At 45.4% G+C, this 26,188-nt stretch overlaps 1 protein-coding gene across 1 annotated transcript in view; it reads left to right on the top strand.

Annotated features, from left to right (window-relative positions):
• Positions 1 to 17,540: 17,540 nt before the first annotated feature.
• Positions 17,541 to 26,188, top strand: part of ITGB5 (integrin subunit beta 5) — a gene marked incomplete at both ends in the record, with an annotated part of 60,587 nt that continues 51,939 nt past the window's right edge. The window contains 2 exons of the mRNA XM_080347020.1: positions 17,541 to 17,646; positions 21,718 to 21,803. Coding sequence (XP_080203146.1) covers positions 17,541 to 17,646; positions 21,718 to 21,803 — 192 coding nt within the window. The remainder of the gene's footprint in view (positions 17,647 to 21,717; positions 21,804 to 26,188) is intronic.

Below are 26,188 nucleotides of genomic sequence, written 5' to 3'. Positions count from 1 at the left end.
CCTTTCCTTTCTCCTTTCCTTTCTCCTTTCCTTTCCCCTTTCCTTTCCCCTTTCCTTTCCCCTTTCCTTTCCCCTTTCCTTTCCCCTTTCCTTTCCCCTTTCCTTTCCTTTCCTTTCCTTTCCTTTCCGTCTTCTCTTCTCTTCCTCTTCTCTTCCTCTTCTCTTCCTCTTCTCTTCCTCTTCTCTTCCTCTTCTCTTCCTCTTTCTTTCCCCATTTTTCTCTTATGTAGTTGTGCAGTGGGCTACTCTGGAGAGGGATGCAAGAACAGTAAGTACAAGGATTTCTGATTTTTAATTACAGCATGAAAAAGTATGCAGTAATGTTTAATCTAGCTGAGATAATAAAAAGAACAACCAGGAACATTTAGGGGTGACACTGTCCTGTATTGATATCAGGAAAATGTTAGGAAAAAAAAAAAAAAAAAAAAAAGAGAGAGAAATTCTACTATTGCCTTTAAGGAAAAATCCTTCTTGAAACTCATATTCAGACAGGCAGTAGTATTTCCTCTAATGATCTCTGCATTAAGCCAAGTAGTTTTTAGCCAAACACAGGTTATTTGATAGAAATGCATTTAGTCCTCATCTAAAGATATGCAATGCTGAACTCAGCACCACTAGTGGATTAGTTTCTTCTGTAATTGATCACTCCCTCTATTGAAATGTCAGTGAATTACTCTCATTTGAAACGTTTCTGCTTTAATATCCAATCACTGGTTCTTGTTTGTGCTTTACCTTGCAAGCAAGCACTGCATAGTATCTAGCATTTTATGCAGGTGAAGAGATGATGGTCCTGACTGTGTTATCCCAGAATTTTAATCATCTGGATAAGCAAACCAGACTGGTCTTCCAAAATTTTTTCGCTTTTCTGAGTCAGTTTTGCAGCTCTTCACTGCACCTTCTCCAGTTTCTACCACCGTATAAATTAGGAGAGGACATTCTTCATGCCTTGCATGTGCCTAAACTGAGAACTTCTAATACAGTCAAAGCCAGGTTGAAAAACAAACAGTTATGGTGCTTCACTTCTCAGAACTCCTTTGGCTTTCTTTGAGCAAAAGATATACTCTCATGTGGCCCTTTGGAGCCTCACACTGCTGCCTTCTGAAACTTGTACATGTTTAACATACCTGTGTTTGCAGATATGAGATCTTCAAGGGCTATCTTCCAGTTTTGCCTAAAAGTTTTGGATGTAGACTAATGGTAGTTCTAGCACAGCACAGAGAACCTTGCCAGGTGTAAATGTTTGGCGGGAAGGATATTTTTCATCACATAGAACATATTTTTCTAGAGAAAGTTTTGGGAATTTTAAGGCTTTTTTTTTTTTCATCAAGTAAATGAAAATGCTAAATTGGCACAAAATCAACACACTGTGAATTTAAACACTAATTCGGGACCTGCTAATAATAGACCCCATTAATGGCCTCTTCTTCTCCATATGGCACTTGGTGGGTACTGATGTAAAAATTTTGCTGAGCAATAACCAAGGATACTTTATGCATGTATTTGGCACAATGGTCTTTTGACAAATCACATCCACTATTGTTTCAATGTATGCTCCTATGATTAAGTGTGCTGGATTCTTTTGCTGTTAATAGCACAGTTGGTGGTTTAATGTTGTGTGTCTCCAGTATAGTGTACTAAATGGCAAACTCATAAATCCAGACTGGGATCTTCAAGTAGTTACCACCACTAATATTGAGTAGCTCAAGAGATTATCTTACTCATCACACCCTTATCTTGAAACTATGCCCTGCAGGACACAATTCTCCTTTTATTTTATTACCATGCCTACAGAGAGCTAAGTCTCGGTTTTAGTAACAATTCACAGCTGAAGGAAGATAAACAGAATCCATGTCTTCCTCCCTTAGTCATGCTGGTTCTGCAGCAAGATCAGTGAAAAGGAATTTTCTTTGCCAAACATTTATTCAGATATAGGATATTTATGCAGTGCTCATAGGGCCACACAATAGACTCCTCAAATCAGTGTGCCTTATGTGCCTATTGCATGAGAAGAGCCTATTAGACACTTTACATCTTTGAGCAGCAATACTGTTTGAAGCAACCCTTAACTGTTCCTGTCCCTCAGCTATACCAGAACTGTGTGTGAAGCCATTCAGTGCACAGGATTGGGAACCTGAGTTTGGATCAAAGTAGCCATTCAGAAAAGATGGTCTTTAATGCACATCATTTCCTCCATTTCCATCTTTCTGTGTCCACAGTTGTACTGAGACAGCTCCAGGAACCTGGTAATAGATAAAATCTGCCTTTCTTATGAGAGACAGAACTTGTTTTTCAATATTTACAATGAGTTTTCAAGTGCTGTTTTTTGTTTCCTTGTTTGTTTTTCCAGATAGTGAACTCATCCTTATAATAGTGGGTACAGTGCTTGGAGCGGCTGTCCTGTTTTTAGCCATAGCAGTCACTGTGGTTTCAATAAGGTAAGAGCATTACTGACAATAACATAGAAGCCTCACTGTTCCATGTTCCTAGAGAACTAAACAGAAATTCAGAGAGGATTGGGCTGAAAATGTTGTATTCTAAGTTAATTTAAGTAATGTAGACATTAGAATCTTGTTTTGCTTGTGTATTTATTCTCTTGCTAATAATCTGACCATGAAAGCTTCAGTCAAGTCTTTCAAAACACATACCTGAACCATTAATCCTAATCCTGCTCTAGTCAGTACTGATATGGCATCTGTATGAGCCTGAAGAAGGATGCGGATGTTAGAAAACTGTGTGGCCCAAATTCAGGATCTGCATCTTTCCCTGCTAGGACTTCAGCTCAGGGCCTGGCATGCCCCTTTCAGCTCAATACAGGTGGCATTTCCAGCCAAGCATCTCTTTACTGCTTGCTATTCCTGGTATAGTGGCAAATACCCAGTTGCAATGGCACCTCTTCACTTGTCTCCACACTATAAATGTAGAAATACTCAAGCAGGTCCTCTGCCTTTGCTCTCAGCAGAGCCCAGGAAAGGATGCTTGTAAAACATCTCATGTGACCAAGGAAACTCCTTCACTCTAAAACTAGTTGAAAAAGGTCAAAGTCTGCCTCTATCTCTCCTAGAGCTTAGCCCATCTATGATAAGAGATGCCAAACTTTGCACTGTCATTGATAACAAGGGTTTTGCAATAGATATGCTAGAAAAACCTGTTACATGTTTCAGGCAACACAATAAGTTGGACTTAATAACTAAAGGACAGCAAAAGGTCTTTTAAAACCTCATTTGTTATTTCATTTCCTCTGAAGAGCTAAACACAAACAAGATCCAGAGAAGAAGACACTGCTAAGGTCAGGTTATTCCAACCCAAATACCTCTGAAGACAGACAGCCCACGATGTTCCCCAGAGTCCGCACCACTACTGGCCATGCAAACCCTGGATACCAACCAAACAACCCATATGAGATGCGAGATTTTGATGATTTGGTAAGTATTTCACACAGGCCTACAGGAACTGCATTCCTAAGCTCTAGTATTGTGGGTGACAGACATTGGAACCTAAACTCTGCTCTGTCTATCCCCCTTGATCTAGAAGGCCAAAGTGGTATTAAGGCAATCAAACAACTATGGCTGCAGCTGAAAACATTTCCCTAACACAGAGATCAGCACTCAGCTTATGAAGACCTTTCTAAAGGTCCTTGAGTAACAGGAGGGATATGTGGAAAGCAAGGGTCCAAGCAACAGTTTGGCTGCCCAGCGTAGGACACTTGTCTGCATTGACTGAACACATCCCTCAGCATAGGTGCATATTCAGACATCCCAGGCTGTGACAACGTGCGCTGCTTTTAAGCCAGATGTAGCATCAACAGGTGCTGCGGTGGCGCTTCCGAGTTCCAGCCTCCTGCATGATTCACACTCAGCTTAATGTGGCAGAGCTGCCCAGGGGTCAGTGTCCTCTCACCTGCTCTGCCACCATCTCATTCACAGCAAAAGCCTCTGCAGTTGCTGTGGCATTGCAAAGGGGTAAAGTGTCATGAAAAATCTAGCATGGCTTTTGTATTTATACAGCCCAGAAGAGCCTGTTCAGTGGAGGTGTGTCATAAGCTGTGCTGAAAAAATGGGGTTTAGCTTGAACTTTGTAAGGCGGCTGCACATGAAGCAGGGGCCTGAGATGTGCTACTCTGTGATATGATTGATTTGCTGGGTTCTGCATGCATCCACTAAATAAGAAGCACATTTTCCATGCCAGACTTCCTTAAACGACATTTTAGCAACACCTCTGTGGTGCAAGAGACTATCCCTGTTTAGTGAAGAATAGCTGTTTAAATGTAATACACTCACGTGTTTTGCAGAATTGAATCCTGAACAGTGATAGAAGCAACACAGAAACCTGATGTTTGAAAAACAAACAAACAAAAATTCTTTTAAAAATCTGGTAGTTAAGAGAAGAAAAATATCTGTTTAGTTAGTTGATTGGCCAGATTCACATGGATTTTGACATTTATAACTTTCCAGTGAGGGCTGGTGTGTCCCAGAGAGAGTGCTATCATGTGCAGTCTGCTATATGTTGAACTATTCTGAGAAAGGAGTTTTCTGACCCAGAGCTACTCTTTATTTCTTCTCTTCTCCAAATTCTCTGTAGTATGAAGCATCACGGGAGCCTGAGGGCTTTCGGATACACAGCAGAAACTAAGTGACCAGAGTGGCAGAAGGATGGACAACCACCATGACAATGGGTCAGACCAAGGAGTTTCACAGCATCTCACCAATGCAGTTACTTCAGCAGAAGGAACAACAAAGTCCACAGCCCCAGATTCTCTGAAGATTTTCTAAAGACCCTGCTTGGAAGACATCATGGCCAACTTCCCTGAAATAAGGAAAAAATGAAGGGCAGGGAGAAGAAGAGGATTTTAAAAGAATCATAGAATCATTTAGGTCAGAAAAGAATAACTATTTGGACTTCAAAAACATTGGACATTTTTAGGAGGCCAGCACATCGGCAAAAGAGCATGTGTAGACAAGATATCAGGATTTTAACCCTGCTGCTTTTCAGTTCTTCTGGAAGATGCTCCTGGCAGAATGTGTGATGCTGAAAAATGTCAGCTTCCAGAGCTTTGCCTGTATTTGTGTTCACTCCAGCTACAGGCAGCCTGCATGGCTTTGGGCAGATCAAAGTGAGATCAAAACTGTTCTTCATGAGAACCTAACCTCCTTCTCTTTTCTATGCCAGATAGAGTCTCTTCTCCCTCCTCAGTCCCTCAGTGTTTCCTATCTGAAAGCATTCAGTTCAGATCTCTGCTGACATGTGTTGTGTGAGACAATGGTGCTTGTCTGACCTTTTATGCAGCCTTCCTTCCCAAGACAATGGCAAGAAACAATATCTTCATACAAACATTATTGTTCTCCATCTTTCACAATTATGTTGATTTTACCTTCTCAGCTCCTGTGGAAAATGTTAGTGTTTTTTGTTTTTTTTTTCTCTTGCACTTTTCACATTTTGATTGAATCATCTTACATCTTTTTATTTTTCATTTCTTACGTACACTCAATAAATCCCTCTGTAAAAGAATCCACATTTTACTGTATTTTGCGAAGTGTGTGTTATCTATTGACTAGAATTAGCCTTTCCTTATATATATATATAAAATATACATATGCACAAATATGTACATATATTTATAGGCTAAGCTCATTTAAAGTATCATTTAAATCTATGTTATATACTGTGTTTTGGTTTTTATATACTCAGATTAACTTTTCCTATTAAACATTATTGTTTCTCAGTACCATGACTTTCTCATGTTGCTGCCGAGTGGTGTAAATGTTTGGGTTTTTTACAATTCCAGAGACTATTTTACATTGAAACTTGTGCAGAGTTTAGATGCAAGTGTGTACAAACTGCTTGCACTGGCACCCAGCTTTCATTCAGTGGTTCCAATCAGAAATATTAGTAAGTCTTAATGAAGCTAAAATGTTTATTGTTGCAGGGCTGGCACCGATTTTCTGTGATCGCTTTTGATGGGAATTGCGTAGATAGCGCAGCTGTGTCTCCTTTGAAGATGCCAGACAAGTTTCTCTCTGTGGTGGCAGCTTTGTGTGGGTCAGTCTGTTAATATCATGTAGCTAAAATAAGAAATCTCTTCCAACTTAAATGGCAGGTTTAGGGGCCAATGACAGAGAACACAGTGTGTGGCTGCAGAGGTTACCTGGATGTGCATGCAGATGGGTTGTTCCAGTGCTCTCGATGATCAAAACCAGCTCCCACTTGCCAGTGATATGGTGGAAAACTGGGGACTAAGCAGTCCTGATCCTTCTCATGTGGCTTCTCTAGCAGAAGACAGACCCTGCTTTTTTTTGGACTGCTCACAACAAGCAGTTCAGAGAAGTAGCCTGGGGAGAAAAGGTGCGAGTTTCTCTCTGTTGTTTTCCTGGGTTTTCACTGTTAACTGGCAGAATTTCTTTCTTCCAGTTGACTCCTGCTACCTTTGCTGGTGTCACCTGGCTGCACAGCGCCAGCCCTTGCCAGGTGTCTGTAGGAGAGCAGATTCTGGTGGCCTTCACCACCCTCCACTATCTGTGTTAATCTCAAAAGGCACAAGGTGACCTTCACTCCATGCAAGCATGGCTAACTGGATTTAGCTATTCATGATTCCTTACTCAAAGGACTGTAGAGATTTGGTCTTATTCTCTTGAATTTTCCTCTGGAAGTACTCATTCATGAGAAGTGAAACACGGTGTGGTGGCTGCACTTAGCACGTCCTTCCTCCAGCTAGAAAAACCCTACGAGAGGGACCAGCTCCCTTCCCACCAGTGTCATTAGTGTATGTCACACTCTGCCTGCTGCCCCTTTCTTTTTCTTTGAGCCCTGTGTGTCTTCACCATTCCCTGGGTGAAGGAGATGCTCCCTGCCTCTGATAAGCCCTTTCCTTTTCCCCTTTTTCCTGAGTTTTCAGGAGCAGGAAGAGGTTCTGCTGCCAGCAGAACATGCCGGGGAGTTTGCACGGGGTCAGATACTGAAAAATGGATGGGATATGGGCAGAACAAATGGCAAAAAGTCATGAAGTTCTGTGTAGACATCTACTTTGTTCAGCCAGATGCTTTTTTTCTAGATTCCCCCTCCTCCCCTTGTTTGTGTGGCAGACTGAAACTTGGGGATACCTGGAGTCCAATAAATAGGTTTCTCCATATCAAGAGTAACAGCCTGTGCACCATGGTCTTTTATTGAGGTAAATTGCCTGGTTCTATCAGCTTAGAGCAGAGGATCCTTAAAATACATGTAACAGGACCCTGCTGTAGTGACACATGAGAAGGCTTTTAGGTGTTATCTCTTATTCTTTTGCAAAGCAATAAAACTTGGAAATATAGCTGAAACTGAATGATAGATGAAACTTCGATGCAGTAAAACTTTATTGAGGGTGTGATACCTAGACCTTTGTTGTCATTGATAATAAAAGCAGCAAAAATAGTCAGGTGTTTGCGTCACTTAACTGCAGAGGAATTTTCATTGCTCTAGTTCAAAGCTAATTTCTGCAACTGCAACCAGTTCTCATTTAGCCTGTGCTGGGGAGGAACTATCAGATACTACTGTAAACCAACCACTCGTTAGCATATCAAAGGCTGCTACAGCTATTTTATCTGGACTGGAATTCTGTACAGAAAGTGCAAACTCTCAGATATTTCACTTCTGCTTGGCTATTAGCAACGCGTGATTATGTTGGGAAATGCAGTCATGGAAAATAGCTCTTTGTGGTGTTTTATGACTGCTGTTACTTTGTTTCAGCTGCCCATCCTTGAAAATCCAGCTGGGTATGGGAAAGGGAGCTGAGTGTGACCCTCATTCTTCAGTGCGAGAGAAAACATGCCTGCAGACAGGATGAGAAGCCACAACTCCTTTTACATCCTGGGATCTCCCATCCATCATGTCCCTTGGGATACAGGGTGTCCTGCTGGCACGTGACCCCCAGAGGAGGAGGGAAGATGGTGCTACTCGGGTCTACCACCTACTTTTATCCTAGACCAAAAAATTACACTGGAAAACGTAGTTGCCTGGCACATCTGCACAGGGTGTTACTAAATGGCACTAAAGGAGTTGGGACAGAGGTTTGCTTGATTGAAACACATACTTGCATAGAGGTGTTGGGATCACTTAAGTCACATGCTGTTCTTCATTTATTTGGATATATCTGAGCACGTTAAAGCGATTCTGGGTGGTAGGGGAGGGGCACAGTGCTGTGGATGGCCATGGGGTAAGAGCCTGGGTCTGGGCAGATGCCTTAGAGGCTGTCCCACATTAATGGGATGGGACAGTGAGGTAAGGATGGGCTTAATCAGGCCTGATAGATCTTGTGCTGTTTGCACTGCTTATGCCTGAAACCAGTCTCAAAAATGAGACATAAAACTCTGCATCCACACACTCCCAGCAAAGCCCTGACTCCAAACTTGCATGTGAAAGGCAGCACCATTCAGGCCTGAAAACAGGAAGCATTTTGCATTTTCTGGTTACCTGCTGGTGAAAACCACCCCTTGTTTCCTTTGTGAGACTGTTTACACATAGATCTTGCATGTGGTGTGCCAGCTGGAGACATAAACAAGCAAAGGCAAGCAGTGAAGGTCAGACAGTATTGCAGATCCAAGGGCTTGACTTTTCCCTTCTTGTCTGCTTTCTTAGACTTTGATGGCTTGATGTTTTCTAGATGAATGATAGCATACCTTCCAATGAGAGGAAGAGGGTAAGGGAAAAGGAGCCTCCTCTCTAGCAAGAAGTGCTCCTCTTCTCACTTGAAACAGCTTCCCCAACAGAAACCCCAGGTCCGGAGAGCTTTTAGGTAAAATCAGGTGAGGGCTGAAGGGATGCAGGCAGATGCCCCGGTGAACATCATTGTCCCTACCTGGTTTTGAGGAGATGGCCCCAGCTTCATCCCAGGCTCAGGAGGATGACTGGATCCTGGCACAACCCAGGGATAGATTTCCTGCTTGAAATTTGGAGTTCATGAACCCAGGGCCACAAACCACAGAAAAGCAAAGCAAGCCTAACACTGCCTCATCCTAGCACTCTGCAGCTTCTGTGAGAGGAGGGCTGTCATTCGTCAAGTTTGGTAAGTCATCAGTCGCTATTTTTCTGCAGTTTCCCACCCTTTACCCTATTTTATTTGATTTTTTTTAGCCCAATAATGCTTCCCATTTGAAAACCTTGTTTCTGGTGTTTGTGGACAGAATAGCTTTGCTTATTAAGGGTTCCCAGGAGGATTAAATTTACTTCTCCCATGTTTTGGAGTGCAAGTCAAAGATACTGATTTTTTTTTTTTTTTTGCAGCAACTAGTCAAAAAAATCCCCAAACCCAACCCTAAAATCCCAAAGCGGTCTAAGAACAGGAAAGTCCATAAAACATGTCAGGTCACAAACAGGAAATAAATAAGGCTAAAAATAAGAATCTGTAAATTGCCCTGCAAAGGTTGCTTTAACTGCTGATAAAGGGCTCTTTAAATATACCAAGACTGCAAAGGCAGCTAGGAAATGAGTGGGAATGCTGATGAGAAGGGTATAAAAGGGGCAGATGGGGATGATGAAGATGAAGCAGAGAAGCTCAGTGATTTCTTTGTGGCTATTTTTACAGCTGAAGCTGCTGGGCATCTGTCACACTCTGCAGTGGATCAGCCAGAGGAATCAGAGCAATTGGAAGTAAAAAGGTAACGTGGAATAAAGAGGTAGCAAAAGTAAATGAAAGTGAGTGAAGCAACTAGGTAACAGGAGGTATAAGGTCAAACAGATAAAGTGGTTGTTAATAAGTGACCAGGGCCAGGCGGCACTGACCCAGGGGACCCAAAGGAGCGTTCAGCCCAGCAGTACGGGGAGCTGCCGTACCCAGCTGTGTTCACATGCACAGCCAGCCCATCACACCACACAGACTCACCGAGACACGCTGAGCCATCATTGATGGATCTCAGAAGTCATTGACGCGAGGTGGCAGCCAAACATCAGCAGAATTTGAGGGCACAAAAAGCTAAAGGATGTCAGCGTAAAGTAGACAGAAAATATATACTTAAAAGGCACAGGTGGTGACCTTTCTGCCACCATGGGTTGCAGACACTGTATCTGCAGGTTCAAAAAGATATTAGGCAGATTCAAGGATACAAATGCATGACAGAGATGTAACAACAGGCTGAGAAAGTGCGGGTGCTGGGGGAAGGGGCTGTAAAAGGAGACAGGTCCCCAAGGTAGCCCCTTGTGTTGCAGCCCCTGGTACAGAGCCTGAGGCTGGAGGGACAACCTGGGCCAGGGGACATTTCTCACCTTCTGAACTCATTGACCTGCTTTGTTCAACAGCAGCATGGGCTGAAAGGTGATGCCTGGCATGTGTGTACATAGCGTGTCTTGCACGCCCTAATTATGCCCAGGCTGTTCATAAACCATTGAGAGGCCAGGTAGGGTGCTGTACACTGGGCTCTTTCCTGTTTATGTAAAAACAGTCTCATAAAAAAAGCAAACAAAACAAACAAAAAAAAGAAAAAAAGGGGGGAAATTTTTGCGAGCTCCGAAACCACAAAATGCTTCCTGCTTTGCATCCAAAAGGTGCTGCCTCTCACACAGAAGCTCCAAAGAGCTACCTCTGGAGAGCAAAGTCTATTTCTCTCCTCTCCATGAAAAGCAAACCAAGACCAACAGCTTCCACCCTCCCTCTCCTGGTGGAAGCAAACCAACTTGTGAAGGACCTGGGCCTTACTTGCTTCCCTCTGTCCCCAAACCTGGGGCAGTGTCCCTCATGGTACCTGCCAAGGTGGGCGACATCAAGGGGAGCATAAAGAAAATACCTGCCCAGCTGCCGGCCCAAATACACCAGAGATTTCCCCAGGGCAGCTGGGAGACTTGCAGGGACAGATAAGGTGGAAAAGGAAAAAAGGGGCACTGAGAGGAGTAAGAAATTTTGCTCAGTACTCCAGTAGAGGGCTCTGGAGGGACCAGCACTGTTTTTGGCGGGCATATATGGCAACAGAGAATGTTATTTTTAAAAATTTTGTTTTATTTATCAGACTAATGTCCGGCTTATTTCAGTGGAGTCCTTTATGCATAGAGATCCTTTTATGGGATAAATCAGCTCAAACTTTTAAAAATGTTACATATCTGGGACAGTCGACAAATTCAACAGGTTATTATAGTGCTAAGGTACCTAATTCACTCTCAAGTAGCGGAATGTTTAAATTGGTGTAAATCAGGGCAAGTCTGGGCAGGTATTTCACTGCCTGACTTATACTAACATTAATAGGAACAAGGGTCCATGGGGAGTAATTGTGCACCAGACTCTATGTATCATTCCAATAAATGAAACTGGGCTTGAGTTGCCCATGTGTTACAGTATGTTACTATCCTTTTCAAAGCAAGGTAAATTTTTCATCATTTCTCAACTTTTTTGTTCTTCCAAGGTTGGTGTGAACAAATTCTGCAGAAAGCTCATGCTGGGCAGAAACCATTTGCCAGAAAAATCAGCAAAATAACAGAGTCCAAGGATTTATTTCAGATAGTGATTAAATAGCCAAGTGTCAACTGAAATTTGAAAAAGCTGAATGGGGCATTGGGAGACCCAAACCACACAGATGAGGGTGAATTTCTTGGAAAGTACCTCCGGAGCACTCTGCTCGCCAGGGTGTTCGGGACCTGGGATTTCACTCCATTCAGTGGGAATTTTGCCAGACATTTGAGTGGAGCGAAGCCTAGCTGGTTCTACCTGCTGACATATTAAATCAAATTTAATGATGCTTCCCTCACATGCACATGTATGAAGGGAGTCTCCTAGGGCTTTCCATTGCTGGATGCACCCAGTGAATGCTCCTGGCTTTTGTGGCTCTCACCGAGTGCTAATCAAAATGAGTCCTGTTTATCTGGGGTAAGATGTGCAGGAAGGGAGAATATTTCTTAAAACACTATGCAAGTCTTTAGGGACGGACCCTTGAGGCCGCCAAACCCTCCTCCCGCTCCCTCCTCCCTGTGACTCGGCCGAGTCCTTGGCCACAAGATGGAGCTGGTTCTTCGCAGTTGCGGGACAAGCCCCTACAAAGGCAAAACCTCCTAATGAGCACACTCTAATTGGGACTAACCATTAACAAAGACGGTGGGCAGGTTTCCAGTGAGCTGCTAGTTTTTAACCCTCTCCTGTGTCACAGCCTTGTGCATCTCCATGCTCATCTCTTTGATGGGACGCTCCTTAACTCTGGGGTTTGGGGTGTATTTTTCAGGGTGGCTCATGGCTGGAGATACCTGTCACCCATTTCAGGTCAGCACATCAGTGAACCCCTCGTGAAAACAGCTGCTTAGGCAGCCAAGTGCCGCCCAGCCTGCTCTGGGAGCTGGAGGAACACCAAAAATCGACAGATTTGACCTGGCTTCATCACCACTGTTTGAAGGACTCAGGTTTATGCACCTTAGTGGCATGAGGAAAATCTCCTCTCTGTACCTCCCTTGTTTACCAGCCAAGCAGCTCCAGGCATGGACTGGCACGGAGTCTGAACATTCTGAACCCTGCCTTTTTTCCTGTAGGAAATGGACAAAACTCGGCAACACAACTTTAGGTGCCGTTCTCTGCTTCCCAGTTGTATTGCAATGCTTCTTCTCAGCAGGTCAGGAGAGGTAGTGTTGCTGTTGAGCAGCTGAGAACAGAGATTGGTCCTCAGATGGTAAAAATAGATATTTTTTAATCTATTTTTATAGCAGGCAGCAGCAACATGAGCAGCACGTTTAGCTGGAGGAGAGCACATATTGCTTAAGAAAGGACGAGAGTAATGATTGTCATTTTTTGGCATCTGATAATTGCCTATTATTGTGTGAACTGGATTTTTTTTGTAGCTTCCATGGGAAAAATAGGAGACAAACTTTTTCCATGGTTGTGAACACCCCAGTATCCGGTCTGTGGGCTTATGGGGAGAAGTAGCATGGGGATGGTGAAACTGCATGGTGCCCATGGCGTGTGCCTCTGCGCTCCCACTTCCCATTGCGGTGCAGCCAGGAGAGCAAACAGCACAGTAAGGAACTGGAAAGGAAGAGAAAGTGTTTTCTTAACACAAGCACTGTTTGTAACATGGTAGAGGTCCCCAAGGTTCAAACAAGTTTGCATTTTATTTCATACCCCTAATCCTACCCCCCAGCTTGACCCCAGCTATCTCCAAAACTCCATTTTATTAAAACCACAAATCAGCCCAACCTGATCACCATCTAGGTTCCTGTTTTGCCCATTTTTCATTGTATGGAGGGGTGCTTTGACCAAAAGGCTGAGGGACTGGCAATGCCCGGGGCCAGACTGCATCTGGATTCCTCTTCCAGCCATCACTGTGACTTCTGGAAATGGGTCATCTCCTCTGGTCTTTCTGTCACACGAGAAAGCTGTGCCCAAGATCCTATGGCTTCTGAACTTATTGCAGATATGGTGGTTGAATGAGTTATATCCAATAATGAGGTCATAATGAGTTATGTCCAGTCAGAAGATGTCTCAGCTGGAGCTGCTAATAAGTAGCAACCCTAAACTTATGCCACAGAGTCTCGAAACAGAAGAAAGTTGGAGGTGTCCCAGGATTTTATTGCAGGATCAAAGCAACAGTTTGTGAAACACTGAGGCAAAGGTCAAGTGTCACTCTGACACAGGCTGTGGCCATGGGCTTGTGCCCCGTGACTGGTGTTTTGCTCAGACTGGTGCAAAAAGAGGAGTCATCATTGAAAATCTAGAATGTTTTCAGTGCCGTAGCAGACATATAGATGTGACTCAGATGCTTTCATCCACCCTTCCTGCCACAAGTAAGATATGACAATGAAAACCTATCTTTAAAACACCCAAATTATCTCTAATAAAGCATTTTATTTGTTTTGACAGAGGATAAAAGAGCCAAAGAACTAACTTAAAACTGCATTGCTTGCAAATGCATGACTAGGTCATCTACACTGGGTTTATGTCCTGCTTTGACAAAAGCTTTAAAATGCAAGTGATAAGAGAGTAAGCACAAAGGTTGGACCTTTCCAGCTGGGGGGTTTCCTCCCTCTGTTCAGCAGAACTGTGTGATGATACTCAAAGCCCAAGTTCTAGGGCCTCTGTGACATCTAAATACTTGAAATAACCTGAGTGATCTCAGTCCCACGGACTAAGTGATCCTCAAGAATGGCATTTTGTATACAGGAGATGTGGTGGTCAAGAGAGAAAAGGCACAGGCAGCAGTGATGGCTGCTCCTGGAGATCAAGAGTGACTTTGCTGTAGACCATCCTTTCACAGTCCCCAGGAGATGGAGCACTTCTTTGGGTTCCTAACCCAAAATCATGGAGCTGCCTCAAACTCATCTTCCACTGGTTTGTATGATCCTTTTGTCCTTAATAATTTGTTAACACAGGGGCACTAAAAGCTTTCTTTCTCAGTCCCTAATTCAGCACAAGGTAATCTCAGGAGGAAGATGAAGGGCTCATCTGTTTTCATACACTGAGGCAATCTTCACTTTGGACATCTTCTGTCACTTCGTCCCTGACTCCAGAAATGCAGCCAGCACACATTGGTCCAGTACCCACATCACAGGTAAGCAGGAATGATTAAGGCAAATGCCTACTTTGGGGACCTCATTTCAGGCCATACATAGCTCTGCTAATTCCTAATTTCTTGGTCTGCAGCTGACCTCAGGGGCACAAGGCTGCTTGTTTGCTCCAGAGCTGAGCTGCCCATGGCACAGGGGTGCTTTCCATGTTAAATGACTGCAAAGTCCCCCTCTTGAGGTTACAGCTGCTTGCTAGGTCTTTAATGCAATTATACCACTTTTGCTGATGCATGCAGGGGCAAGAGCATAGTACTGGCTTCAAAGAAGGGTATTAACATTGTTCCCATTGGGGAAGCCACAGCACTTCCACCCCTGTAGCTGTTGGGGATCTTTCCTTGTAAAGCCTTGGACCCACCATATGGTCAGTGGCGGTGTATGGGGATGAGATACATGGCTTGTGAATCTGTGGGACTTCCATGGGGGTTTGGCTTGAAAGATATAATGATAAGGGTACATGATTGATAGCAGATGTTGAGTGCTGACAACTGTCCACAGCTCAAAAAAACGTGTAGTAGCTGCTCCTGACCTTCCCCCTTCTCTCAGGAGTTCCTCATGGGGCCTGTGGGTTAACGTCAGCCTGGGCACGGTGGGCACTGGGTGTTCATGGCAATGCCACAGGCGCTCACAGAAAGTGAGGGCAGGAGCTTGACCTCAGCTGAGTTCAGCTAAACATAACCGGTGACTGGTGAGCTCCTACACCTCGCCCGGCTCCGGTCCAGCTGCAGTGCATTCCTTCTGGAAGTCGTTCCCCTCTTCCTCAAATCCTCTTCTCTGCTACTTGAGATGCCACAGTCGAGGCTCATAAGGTGCTTTTCTTTCCTCTGAGTAGTTTCCTCCTCCCGTGAACCTGCTTTTCCTCCCTGCTTTTCCTTTCTCCCTCTTGCTCATTCACCACTTGCCCCTGTGCATCTGCTCCTTCCCTCCAATGCTTCCTGGGGACATGGCAGGACACAGGAGTGAGGGACGGGGGATGAGAGTCTCCCTGATCCTACAACCAGGATGATTAAAGCTCACACATCTATCTATGCATGTTTGTACATGTGGTTGTGTCTTGGGGTACTTGGGCATGGACAGAAGATCTGAGGAGGAACTTCTAGATCCACATGAGGCTGCTCTGGGCATTAAGGCTCATAGCAGATACTTTATCTTATGCAAATGCAGGATCTGCATTTCATTTTCTTTCTTTTCACAGCAGTATTAAAAATACGCCACAGAGGAACAATCCACTTTGAAGTCTCTGTACGCCACGTCCTGCATTTACAGGTCAGTCACTACACAACCAGTATTAAATTTATTATTAATTTTATTATTACTAAAGGGTGATGGCATGCACCTTATCACACTCTTGGGTTAAGAGGGAGAGCTGATGTTGCCCCTTTCCCCACACACAGCCTGGCCCCTGCACCACATTTCTATCATAGCAGAGGTTTTGGTGAGGCTTTTAGTAATATTTTTCCACTGGTTGCAAGCAGCTAGGATTGTGATGCTCCTACGGCCACACCAGGAGTTACTCTGTTTCAGCAGCACCAGGACAGTTAAAATGTTACAACTTTTGTAGGTGGTTTTTCCTAACACAACAAATAGTCACTTTAAACCCAAATCAAGTGTGTCCCAGGGATACTGGGAGTTTAAAGAAATCAGCGAGGTTTATGAAAACAGTGTTGAAAATCAGTGCAAATAAGGGAAAATTTTGGCAGGTGGCATTACAGTTAGTCATTTCTTTCTGAGAAAAGCAATGCAACGTATTGGACTGAGGGCATGCCTTTTAAGCAAAGTCTAATGGTAGGATCTAGTAGACATTATGCTAAAGTGGCAGGAAGGTCTGCAGGCCATGGATAGTTAACTGTTGCTAGAAATTGCCTTTAAAATCAGTGATCAGGTCTACAGTTGATTTATTATTTATTTTAAAAACAGAACACATCAAGCTCCCTAGAAACCCAAACACAATAATAAATCTGCTGTTTCCTTTAGATCTGAAGTGTTGCTGTGTGGACAGTGCCAAAAAGCTGGCAGGCAGGGCTGAGCTACCCGAGTGCCCCCGCATAGGGAGCCCTTTAACAGATGGACCCAGTTTGTTTGCACATAGAAAATCCCTGAAGCAGGAAAATGCCATGTAAGAGCAGCCAGTGACCCGTGGGGACATCAGTGCAAGCACTGCTGGGAGCCAGGAGAGGAAGAAGCACATTGTTCGCGTGCCTGTGGGTACATGTATGCGTGTGTGTGTGTCTGTGCACACTGTGCATGTCTGCCTGTAGGTACGTGTCTGGGTGTGCCTGTGTACATGCATCTCTGTGTGCAAGTTACGTACATGTGTGCATGTGTTCCTGCATCTGTGTGCAGGTATGCACGTATGTATGCACATGCAGGTGAGTGTGTATGCACGTATGTTTATGAAATGTGATAGGACAAGAGGTAATGGTTTTAAGTTAAAGGAAGGGAGATTCAGGCTAGACATGAGTAAGAAATATTTTACAATGAGGGTGGTGAAACACTGGCCCAGAGAGGTGGTCGATGCCCCATCCCTGGAGACATCCCAGGCCAGGCTAGATGGGGCTCTGAGCAACCTGATCTGGGTGAAGATGTCCCTGCTCATGGCAGGGATGTTGGACTAGATGAGCTTTGAAGGTCCCTTCCAACACGAACTATACTATGATAACACACGTGGGCATGCAAACACGGGCGTCCATGTACCCGTGTGCCTGTGTGTGCGTGTGTGCAGATGCAGTCTGTGTGTGTGTCCGTGTCCCTGTGCACGCTCATCCACACGTGTGCCCGCTCCGCGCCCGCGGAGACTGGGTTACGCCTCCCTGCGCGGCGGGGCGGGGAGGTGGCAGCGCACCCTCGGGAGCGGGACGGACAGACATACAGACACACGGACACGCACGCCTGTCCCGCCGCGGAGCAGGGAGCTCAGCTCCCGCCGCCCCCGCGCAGCTCCGCGGCGCCGCCCCCGCCTCCTCCTCCGCCGCCGCCGCCGCGGCTGCACAAAAGGCGGCGGGGAGGGCCCGGCCGGGAAGGGCTGCCCGGCCGCCCCGGCCGCCCGCACCATGCCCCGCCGAGGGGGGCTGCCGGCCCCCGCCGCCACCCGCCGGCCCCCCCCGCTCCTCCTCCTCCGCCTCCTCCTCCTGGCCGCCCCGCTGCAGCCCGGCAGAGGTAAGGGCCGCTCCGTTCCCCGCCGCTCCGGGCCCCGCGAACACCGCCCCGGAAGGCGGATTATCCCCCAAACCAGCTTCGGTGTACTTTTGTTACGATTTACATTTTTCCTTCTCTCTCCCCCTACTTTCCGGCTGCCCCAGACCCGCTCCCATCTCCCCACCGGCGCCCCGTGCTGGATTTTGTCGCTGCGCCCGTTCCCGCTCCAGAATCCGTGCCGACGGGACGCGGTTCGCTGCCCCCCCTCGGCCCGGATGCGGCCGGTGCCGGGTCTCCCTGCGCTTCCCCGCCAGTCCCGGGACGTCCCCAGCCGCGCTGGGCTCCGAATCCGGGGTGTCCCCCCCCTCGCACTGGGCATGGAGCGCATCCCTGGGCTTCGCCGTGCAGGATCTTACACCGTCGCATTGCAAAGCGTGGAACTGCTGTGTATACATATCTCTCTTGTATACATATACTTTAATGGAGTCAGCTATAACCACCTCTATTAAGGGAAAAGAACTTCCCTGGCATGTTTGTCTCAGCAATGTGTATTAATTGATTTGCAGCAGCATTAAGCCACAAGCATTTGCTCTGCTAGTGACCCACTTCTACGCTCTCACCTTATGTCGTTCCCCCACATAAGCTTTGTGCCCAGGGAGTGGTCCTTGTCCCCAGCAGGGATGCTCTCCTGGATGTACTCAGAGACTGCTGTGCAGTTTGTGAGTCTGCTCTAGTACTGCTGGAAATGTGTTTTCTCTCCTCTTCAAGGATTCAGGGAAACTTTTTATATAAAGGGAGCCCACAAAATGCCTCAGTCCACCATTCCGGTACTTACTCTCAGTGCTTAATGTTTTAATGAGTTGTCTTAACAAGAGGCTCATCTTACAAAGTGCTGTGGCACGCAACTGCAAAACCTCTGAAGAGGTTTTCTTTGCTTATTTATTTATTTATATTGAGAGTCTGATCCTTGGAATTGATGATTTGATAATGCAGTAGACCATCTCAGTGAAGAGACTGTTAGAGTGCTTATTGTAAGCATAAATAAAATGATCTATTTTCACCCTTAGCAGAATAAAGGCTAAAGTACATAAGGTTTTTTTTTTCTTCCCTCAAGCAAGCCAGTACATTAATCTCACTTTGGGGAGCTGCCCAAACTAGGATTTCTTGCAGAACAGGTTTAAAATGAAGTCGGATTGCCCAGAGCATCTTTATGAATAAATTTGCTGAGCACCTTTCATGAGAGTTTCCTATCTTGCTCTGCATCAACAGTTTGATGTATTAAAATCTCAGCTGTCTAGCGGGATGCACTGTCTTCCTCTGCTTTTTTGGGCTCTCCAGTGGCTCAGCCCACAGGAAGGATGATGTTTGGAGATGCTCTTCATGCCTGCTGGACACTGCTCTGCAAAACGAAATAGGGTGCAAGGCTTAGGAGTCAGTGTGAGGGTGTGGAGCTCAGTGGTCCAAGGTGGGTGGGTGATTTTCCTCTAGAGTGATGCCAACTAAAACCTGGATGGAAATTTCACCATGATAAGATGTTTAATCAAAGTTTAAGTGTAACTTCATTAAATATATCAGAATCAAGGAGCAAACTGAGTTTCTTCCAGCCTTTTCTGTTGACTTACCCCAGCATCTGGAAGGATCTGGACTAGCATGAGCATCTTCTGGACTAGCATAAGCATCTTCTGGACTAGCACAAGCATCTTCAGGTCCCTCCTTTGCCCAATTCAGGAATGACTGCACTGAATCAAGCACAGCAAAGCCTTGCATCTGGAAAATCCAACTCAAAAAGCTCAGGTTTCAGTCCAAAATCAGAGGGCTTCATAAAGCTCCATTTTCACAACAATGCTGGAAATGGTTTGGTTTTGCTCCAGAGTGGAAAGAAAAGCATACTTGGAAACTTCAAAAGCCGCCACCAGGAGGAATGTCACCCCGTGGCCGGCCACAGGAGCGTGGGCTGCTTTGGTCATGGCACCCGCTAGAAGGAGGAGACCTTGGTTTTTATTCAGATATCACCGTTACTAAGTAAACTCTCAAAAATCCAGCAGTCAGAAAGGGAGGTAAATATTATCCTATTTCCATGCAGATGGGCAAATGAAGCTGTGGGAGAGCCAGGGCTGGGGAGCCAGGGTACAAACACAAGTCTTTGCTTTATAAAGCCCATTACTTTTGCTGTGTTTTCCAGCACACTGCTACCAGAGCAGTGGCTCTTGAGGAAGAGTTTTCAGCTGTATTGTAGGGTCTGCAAAAACAAGCATTAATCTCTGTGCAAATTATAAGTCAGTCAAACGAGTTATGTTTTTACTCTATTTTACATATATGTTTTTGAGCTCTTGCAATGTCCAGGAGCTGGAGTGTAACTTCAGAATGTGAACAAGGAATGAAATGCTTGGGTTGTGGTAACAGCCAGCAAAAGCAAAAAGAACACAACACCCTAAGAAGGCTCTTGTTCAGTATGAATGAGCCCAAGCAGCCTCTCTGAATGGGGGCCATAGAGAAAGTCCAGGGCTTGGCGCTCCCGGGTTCAAGTTAACTACCTTGCGGGCAGCAGAGGAGCGACAGGGCAGGGTTCTGACACGGTCATGCCTCAGCGATGACGGAGAATTACTGACAGGACCTACTTATCCTCTTTTTGCTTTTACTTTAGGGCATGCTAAGTTCTCCTGCAGCTGTCCAACTTAATTCTCTGCTTCCTGTGCTCACAGCCCATCCCCATATGGGAGTGACCCAGGCAACCACCGCTTTTAGTTTTTTGGTGCAATATTCAGTTGGGACACAGTAAAAATCCCTTTTCCAAAGCTCTTGGGGCAGGAAATTCTTGGGACAGGAAAAAACTCTGTCTGGGGCTTCAGGAACCATCAGCAAGTCTGTGCCATCGGCAGTTTAAACTCAGCAGCAGTGTGGTGCAATGGTATCTGCAGATGCAAGTGGCTGAAAATAGAGGCCTGACAATACTTTTATTGACATTTAGGTTGGAAAAAATAGTGGACTCGGACTTTGAGCCTGAGGCATTTTGTTTGGAGTGTGCAGCCTCTGTGCTGAATCCTCGGTTGAAGACTTTTTTTTTAATCAGTTATTGACACTAAAAGTTAATAGCTTCACCCCAGGGAGCTGGGGCATCAGTGGTGTGGAAGGGCACATTGATAGCCACAGGCACGCTTAAACAAGCTGCTGCATTCACAGCTGATACCCCTGATGTTTGTTTCGGCTTCACTTGTTTGGTTCCGCTTTATTTATTGAAACCTAAAGCCCAAATTGTAGATTCTACAAGCGAAACTCGTTTGGTACGCCTTGTGCTGCTGGACACCAACAATCCAGGAGCAAAGAGCATCACTGCTGCCAGTGTCGCTGCTGCCTCGGTGGGCGCAGAGCCCCTGCCAGCATCGCGGGCAGGGAGAGCCCTCGGTCGCTGAGCGGTGTCTTCCAGCCCAGCCAGCCTTGGATGTGCCCCAGTGCAAACACCCTGCCCGGCTTAACCTGGATATCCTGTGGAAATGGCTCCTGTCATAAATTAAAAGTAATTTACTATAACAGAGTCCACTGTGGAAATCACCTGTATGGAAGGGAGAGGCTTCCAAGGCTGCTTTAGGTGAAAATTTTGGGGAGGGACCCTCCATATATTCAGCTGGAAAAATAGACAAGATGTGCCTAGTTTGAGTTTAAAAATTGGCATATTGGGGCATTTTGGACAGCCACCCTCATATTTCAGGCTAATCGAACAGCTATTGCATTCTGTCCACATTGATGGGAGTATTTTATTGGGAAGATGAATAGATGAACTCTTTCATTAACCAGAAACTATTGAAAAAGAGGAAAGAAAAATCACCAGAGTTGTATTTTGGTTATTCTAGGCTCCTCCAAACTAGTTTCTGTCCTTTTTGTTTTTCTTGAAGGAAAAGAATAGATCTCCTTACAGTGAAGAGATGTTTATTCCTTCTCCAGCCTTTTAAGCTCCCAAGAGATTCCTTGCTCTTGACAGTTTGAACTTACAGTGTGTTTATCATTAGGAATATCTCAGAAGACCCCTGAACAGTTTTTTGGAGTGGAGTAACTGCTCAGCCCACCTCACTCTCTGTTTTTTCTCTCTTGCTGAAGGTCTCAATCTGTGCACGAGTGGAAGCGCCACGTCCTGCGAAGAGTGTCTCCTCATCCATCCCAAGTGTGCCTGGTGCTCCAAGGAGGTATGTGGGCAGACTTCGTTTGTCTTGCATGTTTTTTGTAATGCAGAAAGGGAGCTATTCCTCCCCCCTTGCCTGTTCCTGACACCCTCATGTGCCAGAAGGAATGGGTGAGGGCAGCGGGCATTCTCATGCTGAGCGTATTTTGGGTGTATGTGACTCTTCAGCTTTTTGTCACTGTAGGAAATAAGTCTTTGACCCTGCTGGCCCCTGTGCATCCTCAACAGAGCAGCACTGTTTCTTCAGTCCTTCTGTCCCTTCAATTACCTTCTTGTTTTTGGTGGGCGCAGGGTCCCTGCATGGGCTCTGTGTTGCAGGGAGCATTGTTTGAAAGCTCTCTCCCTAAAAAGCCCCAAGCCCCCAGCTGGTGTCTCGCTACATGTCTCTTGCTGCATGGCCTGGCATTGCACAGGCTCTTTGTCTATAACAAAGATGATTCTCCTCTCTGAATCTATTGTGTTGTTTTAGGAATCAACCCATGTCTCTGGCATCCGCATTGTGCTGTGGTGATGAGTTACAGAGCTTAACTGCGTGCTTTGGGGTGAAAATGCATCCTTCTGTTGGGTGCTGAAGCTCCTTGCCCATAATTTAATTTGACCTTCTTGGTTTGTAAGAAATTCCAAATATCCTTTCCTGCTTCCTAAGGACTACTCATTAGTAGGAGAAACACAGATGTTTACAGGCGTGTGGAAAGACTCTGTTTGCAGGCATAGCTGCTGTGTCAGGAACAGCTTTGGGCTGTGAGAAACCCCAGAGCAGTGCATGATCTTCAGCTTCATGACAGGCATGGCCAGGAGCGATGCTCTCCTGTTCCCTGCCAACCTTTCTTCCTTCTAGTGTGGCCATCCAGATCGTTCTTTTGGGGGAGGCAAGCTGTAAGCATACACTTCACCTCACCATAGCTGGCGATGCAGGGCTGAGGATGGGGGTGCTGTCTGTGTGTCGCTCTGCTGCTCCTGTCCCTCCTCCTGCCTCAGGATAGGGGAAGGGGATGAAGATGGGGATGGAGATAAGGATGGGGTGAGGGGGGGGTCTCAAGCCCCATGGTTTACCTGGCTCTTGGGAGGTACCCTGGCCTCTGTCTCTCCAGCTCTATTTTACTAGGTTTCCACTTGCTTGTAGGCACAGCCACAGCTCTACAAGAAGAACTCCCTAATGCTACTTATGTGCTACCTGACAACATCATAGCTTTCACGGTTTGCCTTTTTTTTTCCCCCAGCAAGGAGAACGGTGTGCAGAAGGGAAATGGTAAAGCAATAGATCTTGCTTTGAGACATCTTGTAAACAGCTGCAAGAGCTTCTCTTCCAGCCAGCTAATCTGCGGTGGTGAGATTGGATCCAGGAACGCTGGCTATTAAGCTATGGGTACCCAATTGCTTGCCTTTTTTTTTTGGCATCTAAAGACAACTTTTTGCAAAATGCTGCCAGTGGAAATGTTTATCTGGTGGTCGCTGTGACCACTAATTGTATGGCAGCTCATGGGGCTGGCAGCCTGACTCTTATCTTGCAAACGAGAGAGTTACCAAGAGAAAAAAAAATCCTAAATGGAATGGAGGGGCCAAGAAGGAAGCCGGCTGTTTACAGGGAAGTGCTGTAATACTTCCTGACCTTTAGTGGACAGCAGCTATTTAAAAATGGGCCTCAAGGTGTTTAGTGCCAAGAGCTATGTGTTTAAAAGCTGCTGTCCCCATTACATGCTGCATGCTAAAACTTAGTGACTTATTATTCTATTTTTTTTTATTTTTATTTTTTTTTTAAATAATTTGCTATTTGAAACTCTAATTATTTCTCTTTAACTGAGATAATCAGATGAGGTAATAGGATTGCAAAAGATACTAGAGGTTTTTGACTTCCAAAGTTTTCAAGTAATCCTATTATCTCTTAATATCCACTTTCTTTGCATAGTCATTTCACCACAGTATTTCCCTTCCCTCTGCCATAGCCTGGTCAGGTACGCTTATTAAATTGCTTTTAATCCATTTTCCTTAGCTATTTGCAATAGCTGTCATTTGCTATGTATGTTGCCTGGGTGTGTATATGCCAGTCAAATCCTATAGCTCTGCTGCTGTTTAAGTACCAGGGCTAAGATATTAAAGCAGTTTATACAGATGCTAGTTATGCTGTGGCAGAAAACACAATTAGCTGGTTAGTGTGTATTTTCTGCTTCCTTTGCATTTACTTAAGAGATTTGGGTGCAAATTGGGCCAGCTGTTGTCATATTTGTAGGCAACAATTGATTTTTTTTTCAGGAAGTATATATAGTAGAAGTCTATAAATAGATATAATATAATTCTATATATAATTATATATTTATAATACGTGTATATGTATTATTTATACAGGAAGTGTAGAGATGTCTATAATATATATACACAAAATATATTACGTATATTAGTGTATCTTCCTGTGTATATACACCTTCTTATCTATAATTATCCTTACTTTGGGGAGTAACATCACTTGGTGGGCCCATCATACCCATCTGTTCTTTATCCCCCTGGGTGCCCAGCAGCGCCGATACTGTGAGGGACCCCTTGACTGTGGGAGAGGAGCAGTTTGGGCAGGAAAGCCATCCTGTTTCCCAGAGAGGGTCACGCTTCATGCAGCCTCCTGCACTGTTGCATTCTCCTCCATGTCCCCTTGCGCTCCTGGATCCAGGCTCTGTACGACCATAGAGGAATAGAGAGCCTCTAGTGCTCATAAACTGCAACTAGGGGCTGGGAGTGAGTGAAAGCAATTTTGGGGATACAAGGACCCCTATCCCGATGGTTTTCCAACTGGGATAATGTTCCTTTTGTTTACAGTGCCTTGAATTGTGAGGGTAAGAATGTGTGTATGGATAGATGCTCACAGCAGAGCAGTCAAGATGCTATAAATTTATGACTATACCTCCCAACCTGTTAGTACAGGATGCATCACATCCCCTTGGCTGGAATCATCCTCTGTTCACTTCTGCTTGTGTTTGGCATCTCTGCTTCCATCCGAGAGGGTGATGATGGATGAGTTGATGATAGCAGCTTCTGGTATCCGGCAGCCCCAGAGCCCCCAGGGGCTGCTGAGTTAACCACAAGTCTTTGGGCTGTTGGAAATTTGGAAGCAGACATGGATTCTGCTGGCTCATGGAAGAATACCTTGAACAGCAGGACATAAATGAGGTGATCCGTTTAAATGGCACTTAAAAGAGGTGGTATGAATGTGTGGCCTTAACCATCTCCTGAGCATGCCTGGAAACAAGACTGTCTGGGGGACATATGTGACCCTTGTGTGACGGAGACTGCTGCAGCCTTTCCATCCATGCTGGAATCTGAGGAGATTCATCAGCCTCTCCCGCAAGGTCCGGAAGAAGCTGGAAATGACTAGAAATTGCTGACATGTTGCTCATGAAAGACTCTGGAAGCTGCCTGCTGGCCCGTGGGGCTGCTGTGATCTTTGTGGCAGCCTGGTTTTCATGTGTGGGAGATGAGGATGCTTGTTGGATTTTTGCAGTGGCATCAAGTCACCCAGGTTTGGTGGGGCTTGTCGGGCTTGCTGGGGAGAGCAGAGAGCTCTGCAAGTGGCTTCAGTGCTGTCCTCTGAGCTCCAGGTGGGGTTTGTTTTTCAAGATAAACCTACCTAGAATGATTGCAGGGGGGATCCTCTCCAAAAGAGCATCTGGAAGTACCAGTATGGCGGGGAAAAAATTGTCAATATGTTGCTGTTTTCTTCTGCTTGACATTTTGGGGAGCAGCATACCAGTGTGCAGAGGCTCCTCTTGTTTCTTAGGTGTGTGTAGGTTGTGTGTACATGTGTTCAGCCATGCATTACCTATGTGTATGCATTTATCTGTTTTCCAGCAGGTTGCTTGTACCCCATCCTCTCCCATCTCAGGAATACATGCCTGCAGAATGAGGAGGGAAAATCAAGGGTGTTCCTAGAGGAGACATGACAATTTTTTAAAATGGATAAAGCAGGAACAGTTCAGACAGAATTAATGCACAACAGGATTGATTTAAGCAGAAAATGGTAGGAACATGCCTAGTCAGGAGTTAGATATAGTCAGTTAGGCAGTTAGTGCTATTCTCCATTTTTATGGCATGAACCAAGCAATTTGTCTTAAAACTGTCAAACTGATGAGCATGTCATTGTCACATTGTTGTCTCCATTCACTCGGGGCTGCTTGTGTCCATTTGCTTTTGTGAGCTTGTGAATGCAGAGGCCGGGCTGCAAAGTGCCCCTGGGGCTGTGAGCAGCCAGCCTTGTCCTGCTGATAGGGACGTGGTGGGACCTTCCCAAAGTAATGCTTCTGTAGCATCAAGCCATGCTTGGGGTGGTCCCTGCTTGCTATGGGGTACCTGCCGCCTTTCTCTCTGAAGTGGGGATGGAGGCAAATGGTTGCAAGGTATTTGGGC

This window comes from Nesoenas mayeri (assembly GCF_963082525.1).
Source record: "Nesoenas mayeri genome assembly, chromosome: 6".
NCBI classification, from domain to species: domain Eukaryota; kingdom Metazoa; phylum Chordata; class Aves; order Columbiformes; family Columbidae; genus Nesoenas; species Nesoenas mayeri.
This window is presented reverse-complemented; position numbering and strand designations above follow the sequence as displayed.